The following is a 21,662-nucleotide window of genomic DNA, read 5'->3' on the forward strand; positions in this document are numbered from 1 at the left end:
GCATGAATTGTCAGCGCCTGTCTTTGGTCTAATAATGAATTAAATGAAAGTTGCCAAAGTCCCAGAGGACCATAGGCTGCTCTCCCCCTTTTTGAGAGAGGTGACTCATGGCGATTTAACCGGAAGGCCACCATACCTCAGGCAAGGGGTCAAGATTGAGATGGTGGGGCCTTCATGAATAACCTCAGTTGGCATGGGAATTGAATTCGTACCTTTGGCTTCGCTCCACATCACAAACCAGCCATTCAGCCAACTGAGTTATTTGTGTTGGGCTGCAAGTACATTAAAGAATCATACATTGAATCTTTGGGTTTTTTCACCTTTGTAAACATTCTTTTTGGGATCATATTTATTTGGCACATATCCACAATGATTATGTACCTTATTTTGAAAGACTGTTTTGAGAATTTCTTTTTACAACACTTTTTAAAGTCACAGCTTGTATTTTGCTAATTAATTCTAATCAATACAATTTTACAATTTAAATTACATTCATAGTTAAAGAAAAAGAAAGGCATTTATTTAGCACCTCATCGCAGTTCTCAGGAACGCCTCTAAAAATTTATCATCAAACGAGAACATAAAGTCAGTTTAGACAAAGACTAAATATCCTGATTTTAAAAAAATACTGCTCTTGCGATAAAGTAAAAATTGAGTAGGGGAAGAAAAAGAAAGTCGAACTGTAATCTAGTTACAAGAGGTGGGAGCAGGAGTGCAAATTATCATAACAGATTGTGCAAAATCACAGGATATATCATTGAAGATCACGCCATAACAAATTACTAGTCCTAATTATTATGCATGGCAGGTCACAGACTCACACCATGGTTGCCCAAAATGAGGAGGAAAAAACTAGTTTAAAAATACTTTAAAAGATTTTCTGATTCAAACCAGTCAATAAGGAAACCAAAAGGATATCTAGGAATGGTTTACAGTAAGCCACATGTGCCATGGCTGACATTAATTTATCACCACTCAGGAATCTATATATCTATAAACCACCTGCCTTCAATTAGCGACTGACATGCATCCATTCACCCACCCCTCACATAGTCTTATAGCCCTCACATTGAAGAGCATACTGGGGAGTTATCCTAGTCTTAGAAAGATCACCAAGTTCTGACACCAACGTTATGTCTTTGTCTGGCAATGAGGAGAGGAGGAAAGGAAGAATAGGAAGCCGCAACCTAAGAACTAACTAATCAGAGCGCAGAACTATTTTATCCAGAAATATAATTGGGATGAATACTGCAAACATGTTCAAAAACAAGGTGATTGTTGACACTGACAACTCAACAGAATATGGTATTGTAATTATAAATATTCAAAATTATCCAACAGCAGCAGTTTTCCTATGGCACTTCTCACAGCAAATTGATGGATATGCTGTTTTATGATAAGTGGGGTATTTATGCCATTGCAGCATAACATTAAAGCCAAGTTATAGAGACCGAATTAATCAGATTACATTTTTTATCGTATTTTCTGAGATTTTTGTCACAGCTTTGGGGATTGAATTCAGCATTTTGTCCATTATTCAGAGAAAACTCTGAAAGTGACATATTTCTTTACCACTGCATATTTAATTTTTAAAGCTGAGGATCCACAGCAAGATGATATGCAAGATGTACCAGCTGGAGGTAGCTACCTGGTACTCAGCAGTACTTGGGCGATTCTGAGATTTGGCAGAACTGGGCTGAGACGATGGAGTCCTGGCATCATTGAAGGGAGAACCAAGCATTTGGCAGAACTGTGGAGCACAGAATGTGCGCTTTGGCTCATTCCAGTCTATCTCATCTTTCTTTCTCGTACAACTGTCATTAATTAGAAGGCTTACATTTTCTAACTATCAACAGAAAGCAGCTGAGTACAATCAGACTGTGATCAAAATGATGTAAAAATTCAACTCATTTCTTAGAAGGGAATTCAAATTAGGATGAGGAGGAAATTATGGTGTCAGGCAGTAATATGGAAGTTTAAAAAAAGCTGAAATTTAATTGAAAATTTTCTCAAGTTCATCATCCAGTTTGAATTCAAATCCTTTCCAAAATCGTGAAAGTCAAATTGGAAATGAATTGTTTATAATTCAAACATGAAGATGCTATATGTAAGCATCACATTATACATTAAATGAGGTTGCCTTTACACGATATAAAATTTACCTGCGTCAACCATTTGGTTGCTCAACATTTTAATTCACCATCTTTCTCTCATGCTCACATTTCTGTCTTCGGCCTGTTACAATATTCCAGTGAAGCTTCGGCAAAAATTTCGGAACAGCACCCCATATTCCATATATACACTTTACAGTTCTCTGGATTTAACATTGAGTTCAACAACTTCAGACCATGAACTCTGTCCTCTTATTTTGATTCATGTTATTTTTTTGCCAAGTGCTATATTTTGTTTTTATGTTTTACTTCGCACAGAGCTGTCCTCTATTTTGCCACTAACACTAATTCTGGACTAATGCATTATTCCTTTACCTTTTGTTCCGTGACATCTTTCATTTAATCACCCCCCACCCCCCCCCCCCAACCTATCCCATACCTTCCTTTTTATTCTACTGGACCCTCCCCCTTTCTTCAACAGCATAAAACCCATCATATTTCCATCACTTTTCAGGTCCAGAGAAAAGTTATATTGGACTTAAAACATTTCTTTCTTCTACCAAACCGGCTGAGTTTTTCCAGCACTGTTTTTACTTCAGATTTTCAACTTCTTTGGTATTTTGCACTTATTCAGACTTACAAACATATGTTCAACATACCTTGAGAATGCTGATCCATAGGACTCTGAGGTGGTCCCATTCCAGCATGAGCAGCCCTCATTCCCATGCCTTTCATCTGACCATAATGCATTTCGTCAGCCATTCCTTTGTCATGCATTGCATCTATAGGCTAAGGAAGAAAATAAGTAAACAGATTTTTAGTATTTGCTTGATAAATATTACCATTTACAATGCAAATTCTTTTGTGCAGCTTTTAAGAGAAAAAACAAAATCACAACAATATGGCATGGTGGCACTGTGGTTAAAGGCAAAACGGTGGCACAGTGGTTAGCACTGAAGCCTCACAGCACCAGGGACCCTGGTTTGATTCCAGCCTTGGTGAATGTCTGTGTGGAGTTTGCACGTTCTCTCTGCATCTACATGGGTTTCTTTTGGCTGCTCTGGTTTCCTCCCACACTCCAAAGATGTGTAGGTTAGATGGGTTGCCCATGCTAAATTTCCCCCATATAGTGTCCCAAGGTGTGTAGGTTAGGGCGATTAGAAAGGTATATACATGGGGGATAGGGCCTGGGTGAGATGCTCTGCTGGAGAGTCAGTGCAGACTCGATGGACCGAATGGCCTCCTTCGGCATTGTAAGGATTCTATGAATACAGTAGTGTAAATTATTTAGCTTGGACTTGTAGCTAATTGTACAAATGGTAGTTTTCCAGACAACCAAGGGTTGCTATTGTGTACTATACATAATCATGAATATTCTTGAAAAATCCCCAGATACCACATCCTAATATAATTATACTTGTTCCCAATGCAGAATTTTTGAGCCAAAGTAAAAGAAATCTAATTAATTAAACTTGATTATTGGAAACTGGGAACAAACAGTTAAGCTAATTTAATGGTTAAAGTTTACTATCCTGCAGATTCTTCTACCCCATACCCCACTATTAAACATAACAAAATTAACAAGATGTGCATGCAAGCAACCTCAAATCAGGAGGTAGGCAAGAAGATAACTCAAGGCTTCTCCCTTTCACCCTCCATCCCTTTGGGGGAAGCGGTGGCATACACTCTTCACCTTTCCCTATTTACCAAGTGTAGAATAAGTGATAATGTAGGTAACTGCAGGTACAAACCTAGGATCTGTGAAACACAAAATATATGCTGTACCTGATACTAACTTGAGAAAGAAAGTGAACAGAGGCAATCTTACCAGTGATAATACAGACATGATTTCAGTGCCATGAGACTAATGGTGATATGACCACCAGTATCCTGATACTGCAATCCTGACATGCAGTTTATAGAACCCAGACATGAACAGGATCTATAGGAATTGATCCTGCTTAGTGAAAGATACTGTTAAATGCAAGTTGCATAAATGTGGAAAGAAAGCATTTGTATGTATTTTCCACAGAACACATTTAAAAATGGATTTAAGTCTATATCATAAACTATGAAACGTTTCTCAACATACAGCAGGTTTTGCGGAAATTGCATTGTAAAAACTTTGGCTTGACATCAATTCTGGTACCATTATCAATAACTTGTCAGAGTTTCCCTAAATTGCTACACAACATGAAACTAATGATCCAAAATAGGTCTCCAAACATTACAAAAAACATATATGTCCCTTTAGGGAAAAAACCCTCAATACTCATACAACACAACCAGCACTAATCAGTGATTATTGAATGCAGTTACTGTATTTTTGCTAAATTGGGGCTTTGTCTCTGATAGGAGCAAAGTTGTTTTTGATTTATGCCATACATTTGTGTTTTCATACACTTGGATTTATTTTTAAATTCATTCATGATAGGTGACAAGGCCATCATTTATGATCCCTCTTTAATTGCTCTGGAGAAGATAGCGATCAGTTGCCTTCTTGAACTATTGCAGCCCATACAGTGTAGATATACCAACAGTGCTGTTGAAATTCCAGAATTTAGACCCAGAGATGATGAATGGTGGTATAGTGGATGATTTGCAAATCAGAGGAGAACTTGGAGGTGGTATTCCCATGTACCTGCTGTCCTTGTTCTTCTAAGCAATATAGGTCTCAGGTTTGGGAAGTGCTTTTGAAGATAGCTTAGAAAGATGCTGCACTGCATCATTTAGGCAGTATGTGCTAGTGTTGGAAAGAGTGAATATTTAAAGTAATGGGTGGGTTATCAATTAAGTGGGATGCTTTCCACTGGCTTAATCATATCCCTCGCTCGACTAATATGGTAGGCACGAGGTTACAGATTGTGTTGAAACACACTTCTGCCCCTGATGGCCCACAGTGTCCCATGAATGCCCTGCTTCAAGCTGCTAGATCTGTTCTGCATCTATTCCAATTAGCATGACAGCAATGTCACAAAGCACAATGGAGGGTGTCCTTAATGTGAAGACTCTTGTTTCCACAAGAGTCATGTGTGGTGGTCACTCCTACCAGTGCATTCATGGATAGGTACATATACAGCAGATAAATTTGAGAGAAAGAGATCGAATATGTTTTTTCCCCCTTATGCTGGTTCTCTCATCACCAGCTGCCGGCCCAGTCTGGCAGCTAGGGCACTAGTGGTTCTACTGAACCAAACGTGGTGATGGACAGTGAAGTCCCCAACCTGATACTTCTGTGCCCTTGCTACTTTCAGTGCTTCTTCCAAGTGTTGTTCAACATGGAGTACTGCTTCATCAGTTGAGGTAGGGTAGTAGGCAGTATCAGTAGATTTCCTTGTCTATGTTTGACCTGATGCCATGAGACTCTATGGGTTCAGAGTCAATGTTGAGAAAACCCAGGTTACTCCCATCCAACTGCACCAGATAGTAGGTCTGTTCTGTCAGTGGAATGGTGAGAAGTCTGGAAAATTGGCTGAAATGTACTATTCTGAGAGTACAGCTATGATAGGCTGTCGTTCAACTAATCTGTGGGATAACTCTTTCCAATTTTGGCACGAGTACCTAGATATTAGCGAGAGAACTTTGCAAGATTGACTGGGCTGGGTGTGCCTTTCTCATGCCTAGTGTCTCGGTTGAGGTCACATTGTACATCTGATTTTATTCTTCAACTTTTCATAGGCCTGAGTGAGTTGCTAGGCAATTTCAAAGGACTTGCAGATAGTGAGGAACATTGTCAGAGGCTACAGAAGGATATAGATAGGCTGAAAATTTGGGCAAAGAAGTGGCAGATGGAGTTCAATCCAGATAAATGCGAAGTGATGCATTTTGGTAGAACTAACGTAGGGGGGAGCTATACGATAAATGGCAGAACCATAAAGGGTGTAGATACGCAGAGGGATCTGGGTGTGCAAGTCCACAGATCCTTGAAGGTGACGGCACAGGTGGAGAAGGTAGTGAAGAAGGCATATGGCATGCTTGCCTTTATAGGACGGGGCATAGAGTATAAAAGTTGGGGTCTGATGTTGCGTTTGTATAGAACATTGGTTCGGCCGCATTTGGAATACTGCGCCCAGTTCTGGTCGCCACACTACCAGAAGGACGTGGAGGCTTTAGAGAGAGTGCAGAGGTGGTTTACCAGGATGTTGCCTGGTATGGAAGGGCTTAGTTATGAGGAGAGATTGGATAAACTGGGGTTGTTCTCAGTGGAAAGATGGAGGATGAGGGGTGACCTAATAGAGGTGTATAAAATTATGAAAGGCATAGATAGGGTGAACGGTGGGAAGCTTTTTCTCAGGTCGGTGGTGATGTTCACGAGGGATCATAGGTTCAAGGTTGCGGGGGGGGGGGGGGGGGTTAACACGGATATCAGAAGGATGTATTTTACACAGAGGGTGGTGGGGGCCTGGAATGCGCTGCTGGGCCAGGTGGTGGAGGCGGACACACTGGGAACGTTTAAGACTTATCTAGATAGCCACATGAACGGAGTGGGAATGGAGGGATACAAAAGAATGGTCTAGTTTGGACCAGGGAGCGGCGCGGGCTTGGAGGGCCGAAGGGCCTGTTCCTGTGCTGTATTGTTCTTTGTTGATAGTTAAGAGTCAACCACAAAGCTGTCAGACTGGGGTCCCTTTTAGGCCAAACTAAGTAATGACAACAGATGACATTCCCTATTGGTTCTTACGACAAGCTAGTAACTTCATGGTCACCATTACTGATACTAGCTTTTTATATTTCCCAGCTGCTGTGGTGGGGTTTGAGCCTTTGTCACGGAATTGTTACTGTAGTAAAATACTGTTGGTGAAAGGTCATCAATCTAAATTGTTAATTGTTTCTCTCTCTCTATAGGTGTTGTCAGATTTGTTGCTTGTTTCCAGTATTTTCTGTTTTTATCTGTATTACTAGCTCAATAATGTAATTGCTAAAATTGTTTGATTCACCAAGTTAATGAATACCTTTGGGACAACTACTCTTTATTCTCCGTGACAAAACATAGTCAAAGTCTGATCTAAACGTTAAAATAAATCTTTGATCAGTTTAGCCTTGCTGTCTCAAAAAAATTGGGTAACTGGAAACCTTTATTTTGTTGTCAGTTCATTGTTAGTGCTTTAAGCAAAAAAGAGATATCTACTCAATTTGTGTAAAACTTGTGGAATTCTTTAGTTACCATGCTTCATTTGAAATGGACTACATAACAGCATTTGTTTTTTTAAAGTCCCTCTTTCAAAGTGCATTTCCTTAAGGCCGAAATTCAGATTTAAATAAATTTGCCTTTCAAAATGGGAACAAAGTTTGAGTCAAAAATAATGGTATGGATGTAAATTTAAAAATTAATGCATGAATTTTAAACTGTGAGCAAGGGATTGGATTTTATATTTCTTTGACAGTACAAAAAATTGTTGGTCATTAGTTTTCTTGGTTTCACAGTTGCCCTGACAGCACTACCATTGAACTGCATTAAAATGAGTAATTTTAATCATTGTGAAGAGCATACAGATATTTTCACACCATGGGTGAAATGGATGCATTGGCAATGCTTATTTTTTTGTGTATTAATTCAGCTTAAATCTCGGGTCAACTGAAGGCTACAAAATCATTTTATTATGACACATCTTACTTTGTGAATAGTAATTCTTAAAGTAAACTTGAAAGCATTTCTTCTCTGTACATCAAGTTTAGTTGTCTCTTCCCCCTCTCCCCACCCATCCTGATTTCTTGAAGTAAACCTGCATTTATGTAGAACCTTCTATACTCAGTATGCCCGAAGTACTTCAGGCCAAAGAACTATTTTGAAATGTAGTCAGTAGTGTCACAAACATTAGTGAGAAAATTACAGTTCTATTTTCATGGGTTTGATTGAAGAATAAATGTTGGCCAGGACACCAGGAGAAAAAAAGCAAATTGCATCAAATGAATAAATTTTTGAATTGTAATCATGTGTTATTACATGGGCAAACATGGTAGTCAATTTCCACAAAACAAGGAATGAACAAATAGTCAAGTGAAGCAGGAATGGTTGCATCGACACCCCAGAGAACTCCCATTCCCTCCAACTGTCATGGAATCTTTTACGCTCACTTGAGTAGGTACTTTCAGCATTTTGTCTAAAAGATTGCACTGCCTAACAATCCATTAGAATTGCACTGTAGTTAACAGCTAGGTTAAATTAAGTCCATCATGATGCTTGAAATCATAACCTTGTGGCTCAGAGACAAAAGTGTAAACAATTGGGCCAAATCAACATCATAAGTGGCTAAATTTTAAAGGACTCTGTTCATTATGAATTTGGGAAAACTGTTTTTGTGAACCAAGAAAGCACTTGGCTTTGCATAATACTTCCATGTTCTCAAGACATTCCAAACTACTTTACGAATAATTGTTCTTTTTCACAAATTCGCTATCTTAACACACACTGCAGCCAATTTACAGAAAGTAAGGCACCACAAATGACAATGACATTGATAGCCATTTAAGGAGAGGTGATGGCCTAATGGTACAGTAAAGGAATTAAGGGTTATGGTGAGCGGGCGGGTAAGTGGAGCTGAGTCCACAAAACGATCAGCCATGGTCTTATTGAATGGCAGAGCAGGCTTGAGGGGCCAGATGGCCTACTCCTGCTCCTATGTTCTTATGTATTATCGCTAGACTATTAATCCAGAAACTCAGCTAATGTTCTAAACCCAGGTTCAAATCCCGCCAAGGCAGATGATGGAATTTAAATTCAATACAAAGCATCTGGAATTATGAATCTATAGATGACCATGAAACTATTGTCAATTGTTGTAAAAACTCATCTAGTTCACTAATGTCCTTGAGGGAAGGAAATCTGCCGTCCTTACCCAGTCTGGCCTACATGTGACTCCAAAGCCAAAACAACGTGGTTGACTCTCAACTGCCCTCCAAGGGCAATGAGATGAGCAATAAACGCTGGCCAGCCAGCAACGCCCATGTCCCATGAGTGAATAGAAAAAAAGTTTTTTGGTGGAATTGGCAGAGAGATTCTGATCAGAAAACCAGAAGAGCTCTTCTGCTATTCTTCACATAGTGCCAAGGTATCTTTTATATCAACTTCAAGTATGGGGACTCGGTTTAGTGTCTCATCTGACCATGCAGGATTTCCCTTGTACTACACTGAAATGACACACTAGATCACTTTCCCCAAGTTTTTCAATGAGCACATGACCATCTGTTTCAGAGGAGATAACACTACTGCTGAGACAATACGTAGGATTTAACTGTCTTCAGTGGATATTTCAGAGAGCTTGGAACATCCTTTAAACTTTGCTGACATTAAGCAATCAAACAACATCAAAATCAGAATACAAACAGGCACCAGCTGAAACTAAAGTTGTTTCAAACAGAAAAATATTCCTCAGATGGAGTTGCAGCATTGATAACTTTTCTATAAAATGAATAATCGCCTCCCCCACAACCCCTCAAAAAGCCAAGCACTCAAAGATGCAAATTCAACTGCACCAGAAAATCTCCAGTACTACTTCCAAGTCACTATTTTTCCATAAGTACTTTGTAGTAATTATGATAAGGTTTTTGGGAGACAAGTAGACTGAGGTTCTTAGTTCTCACACCACAAACTAAGCACAGACTAGATGGTCAGTAATGGGGATTCTAGCAGATTTGCTACTTCTATAAAACTTAGATATTAATTGCAATTGAAATCAGGAACTTCAACAGGGACCTACTGATGAGTATGCCTTACTGCTACATTGGCCTTTATCCTTTAGGCTACTGCTAAGAACCTCTACAGAACTTTTCTAAAATAAAACAAACTATAAAAACAAGAGTACATAGGAACATACAGTTAAAAAATACTTCACTGGACTAAAAAGCTCTCGTATTTCCCTATACATGATAGCTCCTGTTAGTGATTAGATTTTTTTTTTAAAGTGTGGTTCAGAAGAATGGAAAAAGCACTGACTCAAGATGCCCAATTATTTATTTGTCTACATCATTTTGCTCCCTTTTTTCTTCAGATGATAATTTTCATTGTACAAGTACGTGAGGCACTGCCTATAGCCACCCCAAATATTCCTACAAACAACGGGGTGGAGTTCCTGCTTTTAGCACCGTTCGGACACAAAATGCACTCAAAATTGGACTTGTTTTCAGAAATGATTTTGTTTGGCTCAAGTATCCACGCAGATTAACTTGATTTATTATAGTCACATGTATTAGTATACAGTGAAAAATATTGTTTCTTGCGTGCTATACAAAGCATACCGTACATAAGGAAGGAAAGGAGAGAGTGCAGAATGAAGTGTTACAGTCACAGCTAGGGTTTAGAGGTCTTAAAAGAATTAGAATAAAGTTTTAGAAGCATAGAATGAGAGTAAAAGATAGAATTAGAAGGTACTCTGGGCACAGCTTGTAAGAAGTCACCTCGCTCTGGTGCCATCTTGATTCAGTGTTTGTGCACTGTCAAATATAAAATTGGGCACGAACAATCTTTCGATTAGAAACTTTACACCTTCTGGACTCAACAAGGAATTCTATAATTTCAGATCATAATCTCTACTTTCTCCCTTTTTTGTTTCCTTGGAACCACAAAAGCATAGAATCCCATGCATTTACCATGGCTAATCCATCTAACCTACACACCTTTGAACTCTAAGGAGCAATTTAGCATGGCCAATCCATCTAACTTGCACTCACCTGCAGTCCTTTGAGGAAACTTTACAATTACTTTTAAATGCAGAAACTTGTGCAAACACATAAAAACTTTGATTTTTTTCTATTTACTAAGAGTTGATTAGTCATGGTAAATGCTTAGGGTTACAGGGATTGGCCGGTGGGGGGGGGGGGGGGGGGGGGGGGGAGAGGAGAGAGAGAGAGAGGAGAGCTGGGTGGGAATCTATTGGAGAGAGTCAGTCCAGACTCAATGGGCCAATGACCTCCTTCTGCACTTTGGGCTGACAGAGGAAACTCATGCAGACACGGGGAGAATGTGCAAATCCCACAGTCATCCAAGGCCGGAATTGAACCTGGGTCCCTGCGCTGTAAAGCAGCAGTGCTAACCACTGTGCCACCATGCCGTCTTTCCTTTTCTTATTTTTGCTGTCAGACAGTAGCACTCCAGTTCTAAGCACTCTTTGGCCCTGGAAGACTAATGACACTTTTGTCATTCAATCGCTTCTGTCATTTACCCCATTACAAACCTTTCCTTTGTCCAAAACCTATCTTTAACTTTTCTCAGTTCAAATGAAAGGCCATTGACGTAAAACATTAACTCCATTTCTCTCTCCACAGATGTTACCTTATCGGGTATTTCCAGCATTTTAGAATGCTTTTCTTTTACATTAAAGAATATTCCTTCACTTAAGAGTCAAAACCTGGTGCAGTTTTACTAATACAGCTGAAAAATGTTTAACACAAGTGTTTTTAAATCAGAATGACTAGTCCGCCTCCTATGACGAACCTGATTTATTATTGAAAATGATTTTCTAAAATCTGAACAGAAAGATTTATCAATTTTATTAGTATTCCATAATCAACTCTTAATAAATAGAAAGAATCAAAGTTTTTACATGTTTGCACAAGTTTCTGCATGTAAAAATAATTGCAAAGTGTCCTCAAAGGACTGCAGATGAGTGCAACAGTGATTTAGTATTATTTTGAACATGACAAAACAAAATACCACCTTACACAGTACATAAATATCAAATAATATACAGTATACAGCACATACAAGATCAGAAAGGAGTAAGAAAAAATAAACATAAAAATGCCTACCCCTTTTCACAGAACTTAATAATTTTCAGTTCCCAGGCACATATATTTCTCATTTTTGTGTTATTATCCTAATAATACTTCCATAAAACACAGAGTACCATCTTATTTCATAACTTTATGTAAACTAAGTTGATCCTTACACATTTTTAAACCTATTAATATCTACATTTTTTCAGGTCTTCATCCAAAGCATTAATTCAATCTGGAAATGTGGCACGTTCTGTGGCTGAACTGGCCTCCAGAACAATTCAATAGTACTGTATTTACAACACAGAAGCAGGTAATTTGGTTCAACAGATCTATGTCAGTCTGCAAAGTAGACCTCTCCTCCTGTTCTTCATTTAACCCATTAACAGATCCTCTTTCTTTCACTTCGCTCACCTAACTGGTTAGCACTGCTGCTTCACAGTGCAGAGATCTGGGTTCAATTCCCGACTTGGGTCACTGCCTGTGTGGAGTCTGCACATTCTCCCCATGTCTGTGTGGGTTCCTCCGGGTGCGCCGTTTTCCTGCCACAGTCCACGGTTTGGGGGAATTGGCCATGCTAAATTCTCCCTCAGGTGAACCCCAATGGGTACCGGAGTGTGGCGACTAAGGTTTTCAGAGTGACTTCATTGCAGTATTGATGTAAGCCTACTTGTGACACTAATAACTAAACTTTAACTTCCCCCTTAAACACTTCGATGCTCATGACCTCAGCTACTCCTTCTGCAACGGAGGTCCACATTCTAATCTTTGGATAAAGGCATTCCTCCTGGATTTCTGAGATTTGTTAATTACTACTTATATTTATGGCTCTAGTTCTGGTCTCCTCCTCAAGCGGAAACATTGTCACTTACGACCACTCTATCAAATCTTTCCTTATTCTTAAAATCTCCATTTGGTCACCCTTCAGTCTTCTCTAGTCAAGAGAAAAAAGCCTGTTCAACCTTTCCCAATGGATATAACCCTTCAGTCAGTTCTGGTATCAGTCTAGTAAATCTTTGTACCATCTTTCCTGTGCTTTCATGTCCTTTGAATAATATGAAAATCAGAACCGTTCCAAGTGCAAGGCTCTATACAAATTTAACATATATTCTCTGCTTTTCAATTCTATTCCTCTGGAAACGAATGCCAGTGCTTTGTTCAGTTTCTCTACAACTTATATTGCACATCTAATGCAATGAAACCTCCCAAAGCACATTTTAAAACAAAAATACGACACCAAGCCACATATAGAGATATTAATGAACAAAGGCTTAGTCAAAGACTTAGGTTTAACTAAGTATCTTAAGGAGGAAAGTGAGGGAGAAGAGCTGGGCAGGTGTCAGGAGGGCGTTCTAAGCATCTGAAGCCAGCAATGGTGGAGCAATTATAATTTGCAATACAAAATGGATTTATTGGCCTGCATTTTACAGTAATAATTTAGCAAAATTGCCACTGCTCACTGACATTACTTCTCTGAAACTGACAGCAACTTCCAGGGTCAATGCATGTACAGTTAAACGTTGTAATCCAGTTGGCAGTAACTCTAAGCTTTCCCATTAGGTTCACTGTTGAAGTCCCCACCAGACTCTCACTGAACTAAATGAGGAATTCTACTGAACTGACAAGGATTTCCACTATTAACCTGACTATAAAAACCCTTGAAAAGAATCTATTTAAATGAGGTGTAACTGGATTTTTAAATAGTTTACCAAGTTCATAATTGCTGTTAAGCAGCCTTACAAGTCCTATAGAATTAATTTTATATTTTTGGAATGTCAAATTTCTCCATTGAGAAGTAAATCATATTTCTAATATAATTTGACGAAGTTCTGTTATTTATTTTATGATAATGCCACGTGCAGGTCTAATCATTTCTTTCGCTTTCTGAAAAAAATAGTACATTTTACTTGCTGGTTTGTTTTCTGTCAGGATACATCAATGTGACCGGTTGCTTACCTGACTTGACAGCATCACTATTACTGGACGCCTGGAGATCCCCTTGACTTGACACCAGATTCAAAGGGATGTCAGGATAAGGAAAATTAATCTCACAAAAATCGATAATTTTTTGTGAGTAGCTTTCTTCAAGGTTGGCTGCAAGTGCCACTTATGTTGAAATCTGGGCCAATAGCTTCTGTCGCTAGTTTTAGTGATTTGTTTTTCCTCTGCTCCTCAGCCATTTAAACTTTCCAAGAGTTGGTGGCCTCCATATTCTTCCTATCAAAATCTACCACTTCACACCTACTTTTACTGAAGTTAATTTGCCATGCTTAAAATGTGTTAATAGCTTACTGTATCTTGTTACACACTGAAACCGTCCCAATTTGTATCACCTGCAAATTTGGAAATTGTATGTCTGTTTCCAGGGTTCAAAGCATTTATGTAAATAGTGAACAATTATAGTTCCAACACTGATCCCTATAGAACACCACTTTTTGTCGGTCCAAGTTACTAATTTTAAACTCCCTATTTTGTGTTTGCAACCAGTTTGCTATCCATTATGCTGCTTGTAGCCTGACTTCACATCATCTCAAGTTTACCTCGTGGCACCTTATGGAAGGCATTTTGAAATCCAAAAATATTACCTCTATTACATTACACTTATCTACCGTTTCTGTAATTTCTTCAAAGAATTCAATAAGGTTGATCAAGTATGACATTCCCTTTTGAAATACTTGGTGATTATTCAGTTATATTTTCAGTTTCTAAATATTTTTTATATTACATCTTTGAGTAAGGATTCTATTATTTTTTTCCACCACTGACATTAAAGTAATTGGTTAATTAGTTATCTGGATATGTTCTCTTTTTCTTATTACATATAGAAATGATGTTAATTGTCGACCAGTCCTCTGGCATTAATCCCCTTCCTAATGATTTTTTAAAATATGTGTGGTAATGCCTCTGCTACCTCTTCCTTAATGCATTTTTAAAAGCACAAATGTAATCCACTGGACCAGGAGTTTCATTCTTCTCCAACCCCGTCAAAGTTTGATGAGTTTATCAATTATCTCCTTCCTTTCTACCTTGAATGCCTTTATTTTTTTCTGATTTCTGCTTCTAATGTTATGTTCACCATGTTTGTCTTACTAACAAATACCAAGGATAAAACATTTTTTGGTTTTTTTCTGTATGTCATATGGGTTCTTCTCTATACTGATTTTGCTTTTGTTATTTAGGTGCACATGTTTTTTTAAACTAGTGCAAACGTAGTCAATTTGTGCTTAACATAATTTGCATTTGAAATTCCTCGATTGTTAGTGGCGGTTGGGCTGATTCAGGTGAATTGCACAAGGAAAACAGCACAACCTAGCAGGAACTCCAGGCCTATACGTGAAGGATAGATTCCTTTCATTATCCAGAGTACAGACACGGTTCATAGGAGTGTACCTGTATATAGCATTCTACAATAGGCTGTATTGTGGTATGCCATGCCAGATAACCTCAATTAAAATTTAAACCTAAAAACATGCAAAATGAATATAAATACTAAAAATTGGAAATAAGAACAGAGAATTCTGGAAAAACACAGGTCTGTTAGAATCAATAAAAAGAAAATCCAGGTTTACATATTGGGTACAGTCCTTTGTCAGAATTGCATTGCTTAAAAATGTCAACTTTCAAGTTTATTCATGCATAATGTGTTTTACAAGCTTATTCATGCATAATGTACATGCTTCATGATATTTTTCAGACATTGTTACCTTGTGCATCTGATGCATGTTATCTTGCTGGTACTCACTCGGGCCCTGCGGTGGTATCGAATGGGTTACATTTGACGGTCCTGGACTTGGACCCATCATACTATGTACTGATCCTGGTGATGGTCCCGGTCCTGGGCTCGGGCCGAGAATAGGTCCAGGAGATGGACCTGGTCCTGGAGAGGGTCCAGGGTGAGGCATCCCACCAGAGGGATCTGTAGGAGTCGACATCTATGCCAGTTTTGCTCGTTATCTTGAAGAATTCTATTAGAAAAAACAAACATTGGAACATAAATTTCTTACTTGAGTTTATTTTACTAAACAATTTTCTTCTGCTACTAAGCTCAACGGTTTGAACGGCAAACAGCAATATATTGAAATCAGACCTTTCATTGCACAATCTCAATTAAGAGCTAAAAAGGAAAATGTTCACGCATTTGCATGCAAAAGAACAGGAAGGCAGTGAAACAATTCATGATTTTGAATCCCCAGAATTCTTGCAAAGTAACAAATATCATGTAACTGCTGGCTTAGTCACAAGAAATCTTAATGTGAAAAATAGATGGTGACAAAAGCAATGTTACACCTGCCATTTTACACCAACACTATCAGATTACATTTGTCTAATATGCCCATTTTCTTACACTGTGTAATATTCAATGGTGACTTTTTCTCCCCTTGTGCTAAGATGTTATTCTTAGTCATTGAGATTTCCAAAATTTCACACAGAAACTGCAGAGTACAGAAGATAACGCAGCAGTTTACATACATAATGCAATTATGCATACCAACATCTGTGCTTTCATGCTAGACTACCCACAATTTCAGATCTCTGAAAAACAAAACACTGATGCTGGCAAAATACTATATGCATAAGACATCAGGGCTGTCATTTTAGAAACAGTTTCTCTATGGCAAGCTCTGAAGCAGATCTAGAAAATGTCTTTATCTGCTGTATTCCCGATTACTGCTAGAGCCCCAAGGCTCTTAACTTATTGATGCTACCCCAAATATTTGCTGTATTGTAAATTTGATTAACTGTTCACAGAAACAACCAATAAGCAAAAATAAAAGGATTTAGCAGAAGAAAGGCAAGGACTGATGCTGATTATAACATTCTTTACAGTGCTACAGTACATAATATTGTCTATAGTATGAATATGAAATCAAAACAACATCCTCCTCATTACAGCAGCCTGACAATTGGATTGTTCAGAAAGGCTGCATCATTTTTGATGGCTCTAGTCAGCAGATAACAGTTAGTAATTGTCAATTATTTAGTAAAATCTCTGTTAAGCCAAATAAACAGAGAGAACACGCTGTACAAGTATCTGGTGGTTTCTATGCGGTTATTTTATTCAAGGTTTGAAACTAACAGCTGCCAATCAGAAAACGTCAATTTATTTGGACTCAGTTGAATTCCTGACCTTCCAAGAGGAGTGGGGGTAGTTTGGGGACAAAGGGAAGAGAGGAACAAATACAGCCGCAAACCCCAGGTGAAATTTTGAAACAATTCACACTCTAATTTCCCATACATCAAAAACGACAATAAGAATGAAGCACTTTGTTCCCTGGCATACTCATTAATGAAATAGCTACGGTTAATCAACAACAACAAACATGAACTGACAAAATTAGCAATTTCACAAGGTGTATGTGAAAGGTTACAATGTGCACAGTTGACCAGCTCTCAAGGTTTGGGAACACCATTTATAAACCTTAGAAAATCAAACTTGTGCCGAGCATGACCCGGGTCCGTTTGCTGCTATCACCAAATGCCAAGTTTAAAATGGTACAAAACTACTCTTCCAAAGAAAAACAAACTGAATATAAAAAATTAAAACTAACAAGCTCCAGGTGCATTAAGTCACAGGTAAAACAAATTGTTTGCATCTCTTTACTCACTCTGGGGGGAGCACCACTAACAGGATGGCAACTGCCTAAAGTGTAAGAAATTGATGTGCCAGTTTACTTTTCTCCCTTAGGGTTCCTTCACCCCTATCCCTGCATTACCAGCTGTTCAGCTGAGAAGTTGTGCATGTACGGGAGTGGATTTGAGTGACAGTCACTAGTCTGTCTCAAACCAATAGCCACAACTGTTCAAAGCAACTGTCTTAACTGCCTATATTAGCTTAGTCTGGGTAAGATACATTCAGGCATATCAGAATTCATCAGCAATTTGTCAAAGAAAAAGACTTTTGTCAAGTCTTTGCTAATGACGAAAGCCTTGGGTTTAACTAGACTTCCACAAATTGTTGATGAATAAATAAGTTACATTTCTATAGCACCTTCCAAATGCTAAAATAATCCCAATGATTTACAACCAATGAATGAAACTGATAAGTCATCTCACCGGATGCAAATTAGTTAGATGGGGAGGCGATACTCTAGTGGTATTATCGCTAGACTAATCCAGAAACTCAGCTAACACTCTGGGGACCCAGGTTCGAATCCCACCATGGCAGATGGTGTAATATGAATTCACTTAAAAAACATCTGGAATTAAGAATCTTCTGATGACCATGAAACAATTGTCGGAAAAAACCCATCTGATTCGCTAATCTGCCATCCTTACTTGGTCTGGCCTATGTGTAACTCCAGAGCCACAGCAATGTGGTTGACTCTCAACTGCCCTCCAAAGGCAACTAGGGATGGGCAATAAATGTTGGCCAGCCAGCGACGCCCACGTCCAATGAATGAATAAAAACAATTGTGCTTGCCCAAGTCTGCCAAAATAACATGAATGACCAATTAAATCTGCTTTTGGTAGCATTCAGAGAGCCAAGTGTTGGCCGAGACACACAGAAACCGTTGGGCCCTAAATATTACCACTGGCATCCATTGGAAAAAGGTAACAGGGCACCAATTTAACCTCTCATCCAAAAAACTCCAACGTTGCATTTCCAAAGTACTGCACTAAAATGCCAAGCTAAATTGATTTTTCAAATCCTAAATCCTTGAACCCATGATAACCTAACTCAGAAAAAATGCATTATTGCAATGCCAAGATTAACACTTAAAAGAAAAAGGTAAATGCTACATATTTTAAAATATACTAATATGCAAATTTGTAATGAGTGGTTTGATAGTAAGTACTACAATATTGTGATCAGTCACATTGCAATGCAAATCAACGGCAAGAATTTACATTTATATTGCATCTTTAATTTAGGAAAACTTTCAGAGGCATGAAGAAAATTGATGTCCGCCAAGGGAGAGATTAGCAAAAGTGGCCTGAAACATATTTAAAAAGGTAAACTTTCAGAAGCAGCATTAAAAAAAAAAGGGAGAGGTTGAATGAGGGAATTCAAGAGCAGTTATCAACACAGCTAGTGAACATTATGACAATAAGCACAAGGCGATTGAACGAATTAAAGATAAGGACAAGCATTTAACATTTGAGTCAGAGACCTGAACCAATATAGGTCCAGCAAGGATCAGTGATGGGCAAGTAGGATATATGCAGAGCTGTAAAAGAGCTTGGGTTTATGAAGCATGCAGGTTGCAAGACCAGCAAGAACACTGGAGATAACACTGAAACTGACATAAACATGCAAGACTGTATTGATGGTAAATAAGCTGATCATTACTTGCTTCTCCCATACTTAACAGATCACAGTCAACGTCTGTGATAGTACTGACATAGGATTTAAGGGAAAGCATAGGCAATGTGGTTCAGCCTGAGACAGCAGCCAGAAAAGGAAATGAGGTCAGTGGTAAGCAAGTTTTATTTTTCTATAGTTCAATTGGAAGTGAAAATTCACCCAAAATTAGATCTTAGATAAGCATCCTAACACAGGTAGTTAAGAGGTTGTGAAAGCTGGTAGGAAGGTGAAGCTGGGTGTTAAGAGTACACATGTTGAGGCTGACCTTTTGGCTGTAGATAATGTCACCAAGAGATTGCATATAAATAAAGAAGAAAGGATGAAGGATGGATCCTGGGGGCACATTGGAAATAACCGTGCAGGTATGGAAACAGAAACTATTGCTATAAATCTTCCGACTGAGATAAATTCAACAGGAGTAGAATCAAGTATGGGCAGTTCCAAGAGATAAGCAAGGAGAAAAGGCATTTGCATTTGACTTCAAAGTGTCAGAATAACGTCAAGGACCTGGCCTGACATTTATAATAAGAAAAACTCAGTTTTACACTTGCTGTAATTGCCACTCTAAAATGATTAGTGTAGATTTATATAAATGTTTTTTACTAGTACATATGATAGTTTCTCAGTGAGGAATGTTGACAAAAGGCTAGATAATGCAGGGCCTATGTGTCTTGGGCACATATTTGTGCAAAGTAAATCAGAGTTAGAATGTGTTTTTCTTTAAATAGAAACTAAATGTAAAACTACAATATACATATTACTGGGACAATTGTTTTCAAGTAACTAGTAATCTCTTCCTTTTGAGCATTAGAACGCAGGCAAAGATTTATCAGCCATATTTACCCTATCAGAAAGTAGCAATCAGATGGTAAATTATCATAGAAACTCCTAAAATACTTTTCAATTGACTTTATGTTTGATTCGTTCGGTGCAGCAGTTCATCATTTTGCCACATAGATTTTAAAAAGCCATGGTTGAATGTTTTAATTGTCCTCAACAACAGGTAATGTTAAATACAATAATCTCCAAGTTTGAACCAATTTTTACCTCTACCTTTAGTTAACCAAACTAAACAAAACTGCAACAGGCAATCCTGGAACAAACTCCAGCTTGTGTTTATTACCTCAATCAAATTAAGTTTAAACGGTAAAGATAATATTGCACTAAGTTATAGATAGAATGAACCTTGTCTGATAGATGCACAGTATAAATCCCTTTGTGAATTTCTTACACTTATTGGTAGCTTATACAGGGTAGCACACATCAAAATATAAAAAGTTTAAAAATCTTAAAAGGCATCATTGGATTCTGCCAACCAGCACTAAAGATTTGTCAACTTGATTCTGCCCTGTTAGGTTTTATATAATTCCATGTCTGGAAAATTTTCTCTCCAACATGATTTTCAGATATGATAGCCATTTTATGACGAGGGATGTAGCATGATTTCATACTAGTCCCACTCTCCATTAGTGACAGCTCCTGAAAATGAAGGTTGCAGTATTATACAAGTGAGAGCTGCTATATTTAAAATTTAATGGCAGATCAGACACAATTGCCATAATTTAAAAAACTGCTGGCTGAGGTACGTCAGATTCAACCTTCTTCAGCGTTGAATTGTAGGCTCTGCAGATAATCAAATGGTCCAGTTTCTGAGTATTCTGGTCAGTAAGGACCAGGCAACTTAATTCTTGAGTACTGACATATCCCATTTACTGGTTTCTCCCATTTTTACCCTGTGGGACTCGCAAGTTTTTTTTAATGTCATTCTTAGCAATATTGCCTCATTGGAATAAAAGTGCAAGATCTGTTTGTATCAGCAATTTGAGACATATGCAAATTAATGAGAACATGAAACTAAACTTTATATCTAGTCCCCGAGGCTCTTTGGTATGCACACAAGTGGTCCACCAGAGCAAGAAAAACAGGAAAGCAAGCCAAATAATAAAAAAATCCAGAGAAAAATAATGCTAGGTCAGGTTACGAGCTACAGCATTGCAGTAAAGCTCATTAGTAAAGAATTAATTCCTTGGCTATCCACATTGTATTTTAAAAAGACGGCAATGCATTATCCTCCTTTTCAGCACAGATCCATCAGTAGAATACAAAACTGTAACCATAGACAAACCGGCAAGAAGTACAAGCCACAGAAATAGACTCCAGTAATTTATGACCAACAGCCCTGGAAATTGAAATGTAAACTCACTGCCAGATTTTTTTTTATTGTTACTTAGCATAGATATTAATAAGTGTGCAGAAATACATTTTCGAAATCTATTTTCACACAAATATGCATGCAGTCGGCATGAGTTAACTGTAAAAAAATCAGGGAGTGCAGTGCGGCTGAGGAGGTAATAAAATAAGCTATGTGGTTATATGGTGAAGTTATTCAACGCGATTCCTTCATCTGCTGCCTCCCCAAATTGCAGGGAGTCTATTTTGCAGCAAAAAAATATAGGTTATACCACATACTGAAACATGTTCAACAGAACTTTGGTGACTTTTTGCCCCTCTTAAATTGCATTTTTTTGGGACGC

At 38.2% G+C, this 21,662-nt stretch overlaps 1 protein-coding gene across 3 annotated transcripts in view; it reads right to left on the bottom strand.

Moving 5' to 3' along the window:
* The window catches only part of LOC144494859 (SWI/SNF-related matrix-associated actin-dependent regulator of chromatin subfamily A member 2-like), a 132,857-nt gene that overhangs the window by 109,722 nt on the left and 1,473 nt on the right, over positions 1-21,662 (bottom strand). For all 3 annotated transcript variants that reach the window (XM_078214314.1, XM_078214315.1, XM_078214313.1), the window contains exons 2-3: positions 15,527-15,787; positions 2,771-2,900 (exon numbers count right to left, since the gene is read on the bottom strand). In XM_078214314.1, the coding sequence (XP_078070440.1) occupies positions 2,771-2,900; positions 15,527-15,754 (358 nt within the window). In that variant the 5' untranslated portion in view covers positions 15,755-15,787. The remainder of the gene's footprint in view (positions 1-2,770; positions 2,901-15,526; positions 15,788-21,662) is intronic.

The sequence above is a fragment of the Mustelus asterias genome, chromosome 6 (assembly GCF_964213995.1).
Source record: "Mustelus asterias chromosome 6, sMusAst1.hap1.1, whole genome shotgun sequence".
Lineage (NCBI taxonomy): Eukaryota > Metazoa > Chordata > Chondrichthyes > Carcharhiniformes > Triakidae > Mustelus > Mustelus asterias.